Source organism: Heterocephalus glaber, unplaced genomic scaffold, assembly GCF_053883595.1.
Source record: "Heterocephalus glaber isolate CG9 unplaced genomic scaffold, H.glaber_assembly_v1.0 deba00001442, whole genome shotgun sequence".
Taxonomy (NCBI): domain Eukaryota; kingdom Metazoa; phylum Chordata; class Mammalia; order Rodentia; family Bathyergidae; genus Heterocephalus; species Heterocephalus glaber.
In genome coordinates this window covers 35,312,110-35,326,076 of record NW_028258296.1, presented here as the reverse complement: position 1 = coordinate 35,326,076, position 13,967 = coordinate 35,312,110, and the positions used below count along the sequence as shown (strand labels likewise).

The window sequence follows — 13,967 nt, the reverse complement described above, 5'->3', positions numbered from 1 at the left end:
CTTGTAGTTTTGAAGGTCATCTTTAGAATTTTTATCCACCTTTTTTTGTACAGTCCTGTACATCTTGTTTAGAGCCTCAGTGTCTTTTTTTATACCATTATACAGTACTATAATTTTTGCTGATTTTCCTGTACCATACAGTACTGTAGTTTTGTTTTTGTACACACAGCACTGCGTGTAAGAGGTGTGCAAATAAAAGCAAAGTCATCAAGTTAGAGATTCCTTTGACCTTTTTGTTCTTAATATTGTGATGTACATACTATATACAATTCCTCATTTAGCAACCAGTTCAGTTAATGACCTAGTCAGGAAATGGAATTCTGTCATTAAACTAGGAATGTTCTTAACTCATTATATACACCAAGAGCAATTTTATTAGCAGAAAATGACAATCATATTCGCAGTACATAAATCATCTGACAACAAAATAGGGTTGGTTGTTCAGTGATTGAAATTTTGTTTAGAAATGATTTGTTCCTTTGTTCTCAGCTAACAAAAAGTACGGTATCAAAGATTAAAGAAAAAAATAAAGTTATAATTGAAAAAAATACCTATTCACTCATCTATTTTCTGAACATTGGAGAAGGACTTGTCATTTAATTTTAAGGGTATAATACTGTTTGGCAAGATCCTTTAATGTCTTACTACAAATTACTATTAGGGAAATTGTTAGCCCTTGTATAAATTTAGAAAGGAGGAATGCATGGTACAAAGGGGTAAAATACAGAAATACCACTTTCTTTTGAAGTTTTACATTGTATTTATCTAACCAAAATTGTCTATTAATGTGATAAATATCATGTATTAATATGATACATGACAATGACCACTTTGAGTCACTAAAGTTTTTGAAGAGCTTTTGATGAAAGGAAAAAGAAATCTTGTTTTAAGTACAGGGTGAAACAGAATTAAATAAATAATACTTGCAAGCCATATACATAAGTATTTTCATCCATGTCTTACTTATGTGCTTATTTAAAGCTTGGAAAATTTTTGTTTCTCCCAAAGTCCTTATTCCACATCTTAGTTTATTGTATTTTTTTATTGTGGGAGAATAGTTTGGTTATGTACAAATAAATTATATTTGCTTAGGAAATCAGTGAAGCATGTGCTATGAACCAAGTTAACCTATATATCTTAGTTGTACTACTTTTTTCTTCAGTCCTGAGGATCAGACCCAGAGCCTCAAGCACGTGAGGCAAGCAGTCTGTCACTGAGCCGCATTGCCAATCCAGTTCGCTTATGTAGAGTACAGGTTAAGTACCCCATACCCGAAATGTTTTCAGATTTCAGGATTTTTTGGATTTTGGAATATTTGCACATACATGATGAGGTATTTTAGGGATGAGACCTAAGTCTACATACTAAATTCATCTGTTTCTTACATACATAGGTTGAAGATAATTTTATATAGCATTTTTAATGTATCCACGTTTTGACTATGAGCCATCATATGAGGTTATGTGTGGAATTTTCTACTTGTAGAGTCTCAGATTTTGGAGCACTTTAGATTCTTGGATTAGGGGCATCCATCTTACATGTTTGTGTGTGTACTGTGTAAGCCTTCCAGAGTAACTCATAGAAAATCAGACGTTAAAAAAAATAATTATTATTTTTCTTTCAAGTGGTGAAAATTTAGGGCTGGAATCCAAATATTTGAAGAAAAGAGAGGATAGCATACCTTTACGTGGTCTCAGCCAGAATCTACTTAGTAATGCAGGTAAGAAGACATTTCTGGACTGGATTTTACACAGCATGGTTTAATTAAATATATAAAGACATAAGTAACAATAATCATTTTTGTCCTCATTTGCAGACCATCAGAAAGATGGCACTTTAGGAGCATTACAGACTTCTTCCAAACCCACAGTGCTCCCTTCCACATCTTCAGCCTACTTCCCTGGACAGTTGTCAAGCAGTTAATTCTAACACCGTTTTATACATTTATTGGCATTTTAGAAACTCACATGGTTTAAAAATCTTAACAGAAGTCCAATCCTAGGCAGGCAAATTTCAAATTTTACTTAAGCTATTGTTAGGTTGTTTGGATGATTTACAGCACACAGATTACTGTATAGGAACAAATTTGTATTGGGATTGCTAGAGTCCAAGTGATTATTTTTGGGTCTCTTTGATAGAATAGTAATATGAATTTCATTAAACTAAGGTGAGTCTATCAATCCTAATAAAGGATATTCTAATCATATTGCATCTGAGTAAACTGAAAAATCTGCTCAGAAAATAGAAACCAAAGAATGCTAATAATTCATTTTACCAGTTTCATTAGTAAAATGTTTTAAAGTTGCCACCTGAGAATTATGAGGGAAAATGATTATCTCCTAAGATTCTATTTTTTTATCTTTAAAGGGAAAAATCCTAACACTCCTTTATGTAACTGCAATGAGTTAACCCTGCACAGCAAATAACTATGAGTACTTTCCTTGAAACATTTAAATTAGCCTATCGAGTCTATTAACTTTTTATATACTTATGCAAATAATTTGGACACTGTATTTATATGACCAGGTTAAGTATAAAGTGCTTTAGTCACTTGAGCTGAAGTTTGCAGGATTTTAATGCTTCCTTAATAGTTCACTCATCTAATTTTTCTCGTTAATTTGGAACTTCATTAGTTTTGCAGTTAATTTTGTATCCATGGAATTTTATTTTAAAAATTGGAACCATAGTTTTTAGTGTAAGAGCATCATGAGTATTCATTGTACTTATTTTTATCAGAACTGGATTCATTTTAATGTTTACCTAATAAAGTAAGCAAAAGAACTATTTCTTCGCTTCCCTGTTACTAACAGTTTCAATTTAAAAGTTGTTCCTTGGGACAAAATTTTAAAATTCACCCAGAATCATAGTGCCCCATTTTTCTTATTGACAACCACTCTACATAGAGTAGCATTATCTTTGAGTCCTCTAAATCAATTTTTGTTTGTAAAGTGCTAACGCTTATGTGATAGTTTAAAAATTAGTTTCAAATACTTAGAGGAGGAAAAAAAGTCAAGGTGATACACCAACATTACTTGGTTTAAGACAAAGAATCTTTGCTGTTTTTTTTTTTAATAGATCTGTCTTGAGTCCTATACTTTGAAACTGCTGGCAATTGCCAGCTATCTTAAAATACAGATCTAATCAGAAAATTCAGTAACAATATTATGCAGTGACTTTTCTCTTATTTAAATATACTATATTAGTAAGAACAGTTAAAATAACTTGAAAGCACATATTCTGGAAAGTTTATCGGCAACATGGGAATATGCTTTGCTGTAAATACTCTGTAATATAAGTATATATAAACAGGGTTCGGATGGGATGTGACATACTGCTAGCTTTAAAAATTACATACATAGAGATACCCTCTCCATATACCACACAAAGTGAATTCTTAAGTTATTCTGCTACTAGGTTTTTTGTATAATGTATATATAGACATGTGTGCCAATTCTTTGTCCTACCTCTTAAAATTTTAATTGAAATTGTTTTCCAGTATATAATTGTACATGTGTTAATAATCGGAATGTTGCCTTTGGTTATTTCTATAAACTGATTTTTGTTAATAAAGTTATTAAAATTACACTGAAGAGTATGACATGAAAAAAGTCTTTTAAAACCCTATAATCCCAGTTACTCGGGCTGAAGCGACATAGTAAGTTTGAGTTGCCTGAGAACTTAGCGAGACTCTGTCTCAAAATAAAAAGGGCTGATGATGTGACTCAGTGGTAGAGTGCTTGCCTAGCAGGCAGTGAGACTCTGGGTTCAATCCCCAGGGTGGCAAAATTTAAAAATGAAAGAAATAGGACTGATCTCATTTGTAGTGACATTATCTATGCTTAGAAAATACTTTCAGGTGTCTACCAAGTTTTCAGTTTTGTTTTTCTGTAAGAGTATTTTATAGTGAAGAAGAAGTGGATTTGAACAGAGATGCTTTGTTACTTAGAAACAATTATGGTAATAAATAAAGCCAAAACAGGCCCTAATAGGGATTCACAGATCAAGACTTTTTTATAAAAATCATTAAAATATTTAATTTTATTAACAGAATATTTACATTTTTATGACCTTATTTAACCAGTGAGTGTTCCAAGTTTAAAAAGCATTAGGCAATAACCACACACAAGATGAAAACAGTGTAAACTATACAATAAACTTTATGTACATTTTTTACAAAGTAACACTTTTTTAAATAATATAACTGGACACAAAAATATACACTTTAGAGAAATTCACATCAGTAATTGTATAAAGCTCTCTTCTAGGGTCCTGAAAATTTAGGACAAACATTAGCTCTGTAAATAAAGTGTTACTGTGACAGTCCTGAAAGGCCACTATATATATTTATCTACATATAGATATCACATTAATTTTTCAAGGCTACCAGCTTTACTAATATAATTTTTAGATTATGTATTCAAGTGTTGAGGTTCTGATGATTATGCAAACAAAAAGATAGTGGTATAAAGAAATAACTAGGAAACAAATTTGAGCCTGCATTTATTTACAGGCTCTTGGCATCCTAATTTAAAATCTAAATGGTCGATATTTTCTCTCTTCAAAAGCAGTAGTATGTCTAAAATAAAGTTACTACAAACAAGCTTGAAGCATGATTCAGATTTAGTACAATTTTCTTTTTTGTTTTTTAATGCAAACAATTCATTTTCCATTTATTTTAGTGCATCTCCATTAAGGCTTTGAATTATTTGACCCAAGATTTTACAGTATTAAAAATCGGACTCAGGATTTTACAGTGTTAAAAACAAACAGGTCCACAATCATAATACCTATTCAGTCTCACTGAGAGCATAGAGTTAAAGCTCAACACCGTAAGGAAATGGTAGCAGAGAAATACATGCTAATATCTAAGAAGTTACATATAGTTTTTAATTAAAGGATGTGTAATAAAACAGTTTAGTGGCAAGAAACTGGTGCTAATAAACAAAAGGTTTCTTTTGAAATGAAATTGTAACATCTTTGGAAAACTGTCCGGTTCTTTCAGTTCTTTCTTTAGTTCCCACAGAGTTCATGCAAATACATTTCTTGAGACAATCTTAAAGTACACTGTAGATGGAAATGGAATGTACATCCAGAACTACAGGCTAAAACTAAGACCTGGGTGCTGATAGAAAAATCTTCCTGATTTCAGTCATCACACATTTGTATCCTGGAGTAAAGGTTCTTTGGCCTCTCCTGGCGCTTGTGTACTATGAGGATGGCTGTGGCTACCACAGTGCTTTCTCCAACTGCTGGACCTTAAGCTTAAATTGGTATGTTCTGGAATAAACAAGGCAACAAGCAGAGCCAACAGTACCGAACAGGCTCCAAAAAGGAAGGGAGGCCCAGGGATGATGGAATTCTGAGAAAGAAAAAAATAATTAGGATTTTTGCACAAATATACTTGTTCATCAGAACAAACTGCTTTTTCATAAGAACTCATCTTTGTGAATTACCATCCAATGATCTCACTAAAGCCATAGTTATAAAATGCATTCCCTTCTTGGGAGAAAAGGGATATTTAAGGTCAGTGTAAATTTCTGGAAATAAGGACTTGGTAAAACAATCAAAAAACTAAAAATACAGCTACCATCTGGTCCAGCTATACCACTCCTTCAATATACCTGAAGGAATTAAAGTCAGCATACCATATGGATACCTGTATATTGATATTTACTGTGGCACAATTCACAATAGCCAAGACATGGCACCAGTCTAGGTGCCTATCAACAGATAAATGGATAAAGAAAATGTGGTATATACACACATGGAGTATTGTTCAGCTGTAAAAAAACAGAATGCTGTCATTTGCAAGATAATGGGTGCAACTTCAGATCATCATATTAAGTGAAATAAACTAGAAAGACAAATGTTATATATTCTCCCTAATAGGTGGAATCTAAAAGATGACATGAAAGTAGAGACTATTATTAGACAAAGAGGAAGTATAAAATACGGGAAATGGACATGATGACAAAAACATACCATTGAAATTTATAAAATTTTATAGGCCCTAATAATAAAAATACCAAAAATATTAAAAAATTTAAAAAGAACTAGCAAAACAGCCTATAAAGAAATACCATATCACTCTCAGCACAAAAACTGAAAACACGTTCTAAATGCCTTGATTTGATAGCCCTAAAGGAGAGCAGTATTCCAGTAGTAAACTCAATTACCATTCCCTTTGATTAAAAAAGGAAAGTACATTCCTGCAGTATGTAAAACCAACAGCTTTTCTATACACCGATAGTCAGCTAGCCAAGAAATCAAGAAAACAATTCCATTCACAACAGCTTCAAATTAGGGATCAATCTAAAAAAGGAGGTGCAGGATTACCTGTACAATAAAAATTACAGAACAGTGAAGAAAGAAATTGAAGACGATGACAGAAAGACCTCCCATGTTTGTGGATCAGCACAATTAATGTTTGAATGGCCATGTATTACTACCAGAAGTGATCTACAGATTCAATGCAGTCTTTATCAAAATACCAATATCCTTCACAGAACTAGAAAAAACAATCCTAAAATTCATATAGAAACACAAAAGATGCAGAATACCCAAAGCAATCCTTAGGAAAAAAAACCCCACAAGACTGGAGGCATCATAATATATACTATTCTAAAAAGCCAGTAACAAAACAGCATGGGCTAGGCATGGTGGCAAATACCCATAGTCCCAGCACTTGGGAGGCTGAGGCAGGATGCTCACTGCAAGTTCAAGCCCAGCCTGGGCTACATAGTGAGACCCCTATCTCAAAAGAACAAAACAAAAAAACAAGCAAAATAGACACACAGACCATTGAAACAGAACAGAGGACGCAGAAACACACAAGTAAGGCCATGTGATTCTGACAAGCCAAAAATACAAACTGGAGAAAAGACAGCTTCTTTTGATAGTGCTGGAAAAACTGGATATCCACTTGTAAAAGACTGAAAATAGATCCCTACCTATCACACTGTACAAAAAACAATTCAGAATGGATCAGGGACCTAGGTATATGACCTAAAAGTTTGAAACTGCCAGGGAAAAAAAAAAAAAATAGTGAGAAACACTTGACGCCATAGACACAGGGAGATACTTAGGACTCCAACAGCACAGGAAATAATAGCAAGAATCAACAAATCAGACTACATCAAATTAAAGTTTGTGCACAGTAAAGGAAGTAACAGAATAAAGAGCCTACAGAATGGGAGAAAATCTTGGCCAGCTACTCCACACAGAGGATTAATATCTAAAATATATATAAAGAACTCAACACAGATCAAATAGCCCACTCGGTAAATGAGCAAAAATGAACTGAATAGACACTTCTCAGAAGTACAGATGCCCAATAACTATATGAAAAAATGTTCAACTTCTTTAGCCATTAGAGAAATTTAAGTCAAAATTACATTGAGAGTCCCCTTTGCCCCAATCAGAATAGCTATTGTCAAGAATATGAAACAATAGGGGCCAGGGATTTAGCTCAGCAGCACCACACCTGCCTCTCAAACAGAAGGTCCTGAGAGTTCAATCCCCAGTACCAAAAAAAAAAGAATACAAAATAATAAATGCTGATGAAGTTAAAGGAGGAAAGAACCTTCCACACTGCTGGTGGGAATCTAAATCAGTGCAGCCACTATATGGAAATCAGTATGGAGGTTTCTCATAAAACAAAATAATGTAGCGCTACCATTTGATCGAGCTATAACTCCCTGGTATACACTTGAAAGTCAGCATATGCCAGGGATACCTGCGTATCCACATTTACTGTGACATAATTCACAACAGGCAAGATAGGAAACCAGCCTAGGTGCCTATCAACAGAAAAATAGATAAAGACAATGGATAAAAACAGTACACAACTGAGAATTAGTCATAAGAACAAAATTCTGTCATATGCAGGAAGTGTTTTAGTCAATCTAAAAAAATTTCGTGACAAAAAACATTATCATAAACTATACAATTTTATCATGTAAATGAAGAATTACCTGTTCAAAGTGGTGCTGAGGGCTTGTGTTTGTCCCCAAGTCTGTTCCTGTTATTGGCAGTTCTTTAAGTTCCACATGGAATATGTAGAAAATGAATCCATAAAGGGCTGGCCCCAAGCCATTGCACAATCCTCGAATTCCTGTTATCATTCCTTGAACAACACCTACATTGTTTACAGAAATCATTTAGTACATTATACCTATCTTCTACTCTAAAAACCAGTACAAATGTGCAATCAACATGAAATAAAGGCTTTTAACAGACACTGCCATTAAAAACTACTTGGAAGCCATCAGCTCTACATAGTACACTATCTTATGACATACTCATACCCATGTATAGGCTGAATAAAGAAGTAACTAAGCAAAAACATCCCTGGTTAAAAATCAGCCATGAGCTCACAACTGTTAAAAATTTCCCAAGAGGGCCAGGGATTTAGCTCAGTGGCACCACGCCTGCCTCGCAAGTGCAAGGTCCTGAGTTCAATCTCCAGTACCAAGAAAAAAAAAATTTCCCAATAGACTACTAAAGACTGCTTTTAGTTAAATATATACACAGTACTTTTAGGTTTGTTTGTATCTCTGGGACTTTCCAATTTAAAATGCAACTTGCTTTGTGGCCATAGGCCTTCCTCATTTTACTAAGTAACCACTGCCATTCATTCTTTCGCAACACCTGTTTTGTTCCTTATAGCCACAAAAAAAAAAGCTCTTTTTCAAGGAATTATGTCTCCTCTGTTAACATTCCAGTAATTAAATGTTCCTATCACAAAAGCATGAGTTTTATGTTTGTATGTCTTTGGATAACTGAAATGGTAAGCTTTTGATAAAAAGGCTGTGAATGTATCCCAAACTGTCTAGTGTAACATAGCAAACAATAAATGTTTAATGAAACTTACTAAATTTCCTAGCAAAAGAACAGGGCCACATAGTCAAAGTGAGAGACAACCCTAGAATCTGCTTTTCTTGTTTACCACTGATAGCAATTTTAAGATTCTCTACCTTAAAGACACACATTTCAATACTTGTGCATGAGACAGAGAAAACAGGATTAGAATATTCTGTACTTTTAAATAACTGTCACTGGTTCCTGCCAACTCACCCTGTTGGTCAGCATCAGCAGTTCGTGAAACCAGTGCGCTAACAGCTGGAAAGGTAATGCTAGACATGGCTGCTACGGCCCCAGCAGCCCACATCATCCTGTAATCAAAGAAGCAGAACAAAAAAATAATTGCTTCTTTTCCACTGTACCTGTCAAGGTCTACATACTTCAGATCAAGTCACTCTTACTGTAAAATGGCTGTGGTACAGGGGAAAGGGAAACTATGCTTGCTCTATTTCTTCTACATGTCTCTGGGCAAGTCATTTGAAAGTCTAACGCTGTTCTCAAAAAGGAACCACTTATTCACAAGAATGCTGTGAGTTTTTAATATAAAATTGGGATATCATGTCAAATTGTAAGCTGTCATGGGGCTTTTTCTGGAGGAAGCAGAGATATTGAGAATAATATATAATACAGGTAAAGAAACATCAAAATGCTTCCAAACACATAAGAAGCCAGCAAGTCTTCTAGTAAAGTCCCATGGACTTTTGATTCGGTGTAAAGACAACTCTTGATTTGATCTAATCCTTAAATTGAAAAGAATAAGTAAACTGGATGCTCTTGCTTGATGTTTAAAAGAAATGTTTTCGATAATTTAAGTTGTGAGAACCTTTTTGTAAGTTAGATTGGAAAAAAAAAAATGACCCACCAAAACACATTCTTGATGCTTACTCATACCCAAGTCCAAACAGAGACAAGGTAGTGTAGTCAGTTGTTTGGAACACAAGTACAACCCATGGAGTTCAGTTCCATACATAACACCTATCCACAATAGTGTATGTGAGAAGCCTGACACTGTCAACCATTTTACCGCCAGCTTCCTGCAAGAAACCAGGCTGCAAGAAAAGCTGAGTCTAAGCATGAAGCCAGAACAAAACAAGCGGACTTTAGCACACTCTTCATTTGCTATCAGTGATTATATACACAAAAAAGCAAAAAAGGAAATAATGCCAATTTTCAGAGCCTTGTTGCTGTGGAATTTCATGCTTTTTCTGAGTGACAAGGTGATCTTGACTAAATGCTCCTTAGGAATTCAAAAGCTCAATAACATCACATTAAACTTCAGCCAGTCACTTAGCTATGAAAAGTCACCTTTCCATCCTTAAGCCACTCTAGGAGAATATATACACACAAGTGGAAAATTATACACATTTTGAATAGCATTGTAAAAAATATAAAGTCTATGCCTTCACTGAGAAACAAAGTTAAACATACCAAAATTAAGAAAATGAACATTAAAATAATTATACCTACCAAGGTTCTGAACCAAATCCATACCATGCCAGCTGTAATATTTGAAATCCCAGACCCAGTAAAATGGTGTTCTTATTTCCAATTGACCTCATAAGTAAACTCAGGACTATGGTCTGGGGGAAAAGAAAAAAAGTTTATTAGAATAAAGTTTTTGAAAACCTACTTAGCAAAGCCACTCTATAACAGGACAATTACTACTTGTCTCAGTTTGGTTTTACAGCAATAGTTGTCCTAAATATATGTGAGCTCATGGCTCCCAGTCATGTAAGGAGATGAAGGATCCCTCTGCGGGGTGTGGAGGTGCACAGGTGTAATCATAGGTAGCTGCTTGGGAAACTCAGGCAAAGAAAAGAGACATCCTTCTGTTGATATAGCTCCAGATTAAGGTTAGAAAAGTGAAAGGTAAAAACTTTATATTCAGTAGATTTCTGAGGGCCAATTAAATCAGACATTAAAAACAAACTTAAGAAGTGTTACTAATGATTAAACTGTGATGTAATATAGCTTTAAAGTTTTTATAGGTCAAAGTTAGTCCACAATGCTTATATGTGATTTTTTAAGCTTGTGTTGTGAATTATTTTGCTTAGCATTATGGTCAAGAGACATCTATGTATCTTTCTTCGTGGCTGAATTATTTATATACTGTATATATCACACATTTTCTTTATCCATTTATCTGTACAGGCCACTTCCAAGATTTGGCTATCGTGAGTTGTGCTGCTGTAAACATGGGTATGCATGTATCACTGTAATAAGATGTCTTTAATAATTCAGGAAGACACCCAGGAATCTCCATAGTAGTGAGTTTGCATTTCCATCAGCAGTGTAGAAGAGTTCTTTTTTTCCCACCTCACCATCATTTCTTGTTTTTTGAGTTCATTATGATATTCTTTCTAGAGTTAAGATGGCATTTCTCTAACAGCCAAAGATGCTGAACATTGTTTCAGGTACTTATTGGCCACTCATACTTCTGAAAAGTGTCATTTGCTGATTCTTATACTATTTCTTGTGCAACTGGGGCTCTGTTCAGAAAGCCTTTGCCTATGCCTACAAGTTTTTCCTATTCTATTTTCCAGCAGATTCAGTGTTTGTTTTAGTATCTAGGTCTTAGATCCATTTTGATTTTGGTTTAGTACAGGATGAGAGATGGAGATTACCATCTAATTCTTTACTTAATCTACTACTGAGATCTTAATGGTTTCATGAACAGTACATCAGTTTAATAAGTATGATTTACTTATAGTAGTATAGTTACAAGCATAGAAAACAGCCTGGATCATAATTTTGACTCTGCTGACTCTGTGCACATCATTTCACAGTGAGCCTCAGTTTTGTATCTTACAAAATGGGGATAGCAGCAGGTATTTCAGTCAATAAAATGAGACATACTTGCATAAAGCACTGAATATCGTGCCTGGCATACAGTAAGCCTTTAACAAACTCAATGAGAAATACATGGGTATTTATACTCAAATACCTCATGGGTATTTGAACTCCTTTCAGAGTTCACTGAAATCCAGCAATGATTTATGAACATTAGAAAATACTTTTTCTACTATTCTAAAGTTTATGTATACTTATATGATAGTTAGCAAATCCATGGAGAAAGTGAAAATAGTTCAAGAAATCACTTTTATGACTGAATCTCATAACTCCAAAGTATAAGTTAAAAATTCTTTAAATTGCATTCTTTAAGAGTTTAATCAGATTTGGTCAAAAATTTGCCAGTAAAAAAACAAAAACAAGTAAAAATTATTTTAAGGATTTTTGAACAACTGGGATTCAAAGCTTTCTTTTTAAAAAATTTATTTAAAAGACAGGGTCTCACTATATAGTTCAGAGGCATCACTGTGGAGCCCAGACTGTCTAAAACTTGCAGCATTCTTCCTGCCTCAGCTTCCTGAGTGCTGTGATTCCAAGTGTGTGCCACCATCCCTGACAGCTTTCGTAAGGCTTTCACTGAAATCATGTAAAGCATAAGATTAAATTCACGAGAAGGGCTGGGGATTTAGCTCAGTGGGTCCGCCGCCTGCCTCAAAAGCGCAAGGTCCCCAGTTTGATCCCCGGCACCCCCCTGCCAAAAAAAAAACAAAAAAAGATTAAATCCACAAGGCTTGGCTATCATGTAGTATTACATTCTGCAGCCACTGTCCAAAAAACGGAACTCATCCAGAGACAGCAATTAGCCAATAAAAAGTTCAAATCGCAGATTAAACATTTGACTCATGGCACTGGGCAAGTATTGACCCGTACTTCTTTTCTCAAACACCTGAGAACCTGTTTTTGGCTAGGATGGCTGTCATGGCGTGTGCTTCGACTGGGATGGTCTCACTAGGTAGTCCAGTCTGGCCTTGAATTCCCTACCTAGCCCAGGCTGCCTTCAAATTCATGCTCCTCCTGCCTCAGCCTCTGAAGTGCTGGAATTACAAGTGTGTGCCACCATGCCTGATCCCCTTCAGTTTGGAGGCTGAGCATTTGACAATGAAAGAAGTTAGAACTTCGTGAGCAATAACCTGATCGTACACTCAAGTTAGGATTTCAACACCTACCCCTAGAGAAGTTCCAAATATTTGTGAATGAAGAGTTTCTACCAATTCATTGGCTAACGACATAGCTCATGGATATATTCTCCTTCTCTACCTCCCCATTACATATTGTTGCATGCTCTGACCACAGCAAGGAAGAAAAAAGAATGCTTGATTCATGATTTGGAGTTCCTAAATCAAAGGTTAAATTACATTTGGAAATTGTTCACAATACAGTCTACAGATGGCAAAGTGCAGATGAAGAAGGAAAAGCATGTTGTTGGATCTTGCTTCTTGACCCATTCTACCACATTATGGGAATACTGGAAATGGAGCCATGCTGGACTTTCAGATCTCTACATTTTTTTTATGTTGTAAAAATTGTTCTGATTGAATTTCTGCTTTGGTTTTCATCCTCTACTGGAGGAAATATTTTCTGCTCTCTACTTCATCTGCCATAGATGAACATATTTGTCTTTCCCAATTTTGGAGCAGAACAAAAATATATTCCAACTATCAACTTAACATTTAACAAATGAGTCCAAATTTCAATAGTATGAAACACAAATATATTGTGTCATGATTTTGCAATTTGATGTGGTTCTTCTTGGATATATTTTTTTTTTCTAGGATTCTCTCTGGTGTTTACAGACTGAAATTGTATGTGGCTGAAAAAATTAAATGTTTGATTAGGTAATTTTCAGACACTTCCTTATTTCATATGTCTGATGACTGAGTTGACATATCTGGAACCCCCGGGAGTTCATCATTCATTTCTCCATGAAGCTTCACACATGGTAACTCAGGCTTCTTCACATCACTAACACATGTATCACAAAGATGATCACTAAGGGTTGACCTAGTTCTCACAATGCACCTTCTGTTTCTCCAAAATCTAGTTCACCCTACATGTAAATGTAACTACATACACTCACAAGGCCCCACATTTCATGCTATCATTAGAACTCAAATTCATGATATTATTATCTAATGTAGATAAAGGCATGGGAGTGTCTCCTCTAACAGAGGTCCTTGAGTAGAATTCTACTCAGTCTAAGACCTGGCAAATCAAGGAATATCACAGTAAGAAAATCACAGTAACCATTCCAAGTT

General features: G+C 34.9%; 2 protein-coding genes across 8 annotated transcripts in view; one reads left to right on the top strand and one right to left on the bottom strand.

Annotated features, from left to right (window-relative positions):
* Sass6 (SAS-6 centriolar assembly protein) overlaps window positions 1–12,406 on the top strand; it is a 56,903-nt gene extending 44,497 nt beyond the window's left edge. For 5 of the 7 annotated variants that reach the window (XR_002390683.2, XR_002390682.2, XM_004869121.4 and 2 more), the window contains 2 exons: window positions 1,626–1,720; window positions 1,817–3,590. Coding sequence is in view for 5 of the 7 variants with exons in the window: in XM_004869121.4 (XP_004869178.3) it covers window positions 1,626–1,720; window positions 1,817–1,923 (202 nt within the window). In the remaining 2 variants the exon portion in view is untranslated. Of the gene's footprint in view, window positions 1–1,625; window positions 1,721–1,816; window positions 3,591–11,013 lie in introns of those variants that run through there. The other 2 variants (XM_021247847.2, XM_087213180.1) reach the window with 2 other exon arrangements.
* Slc71a1 (solute carrier family 71 member 1) overlaps window positions 4,140–13,967 on the bottom strand; it is a 45,342-nt gene continuing 35,514 nt past the window's right edge. The window contains exons 9-12 of the mRNA XM_004869120.4: window positions 10,330–10,442; window positions 9,076–9,173; window positions 7,974–8,137; window positions 4,140–5,359 (exon numbers count right to left, since the gene is read on the bottom strand). Coding sequence (XP_004869177.1) covers window positions 5,153–5,359; window positions 7,974–8,137; window positions 9,076–9,173; window positions 10,330–10,442 — 582 coding nt within the window. The 3' untranslated portion in view covers window positions 4,140–5,152. The remainder of the gene's footprint in view (window positions 5,360–7,973; window positions 8,138–9,075; window positions 9,174–10,329; window positions 10,443–13,967) is intronic.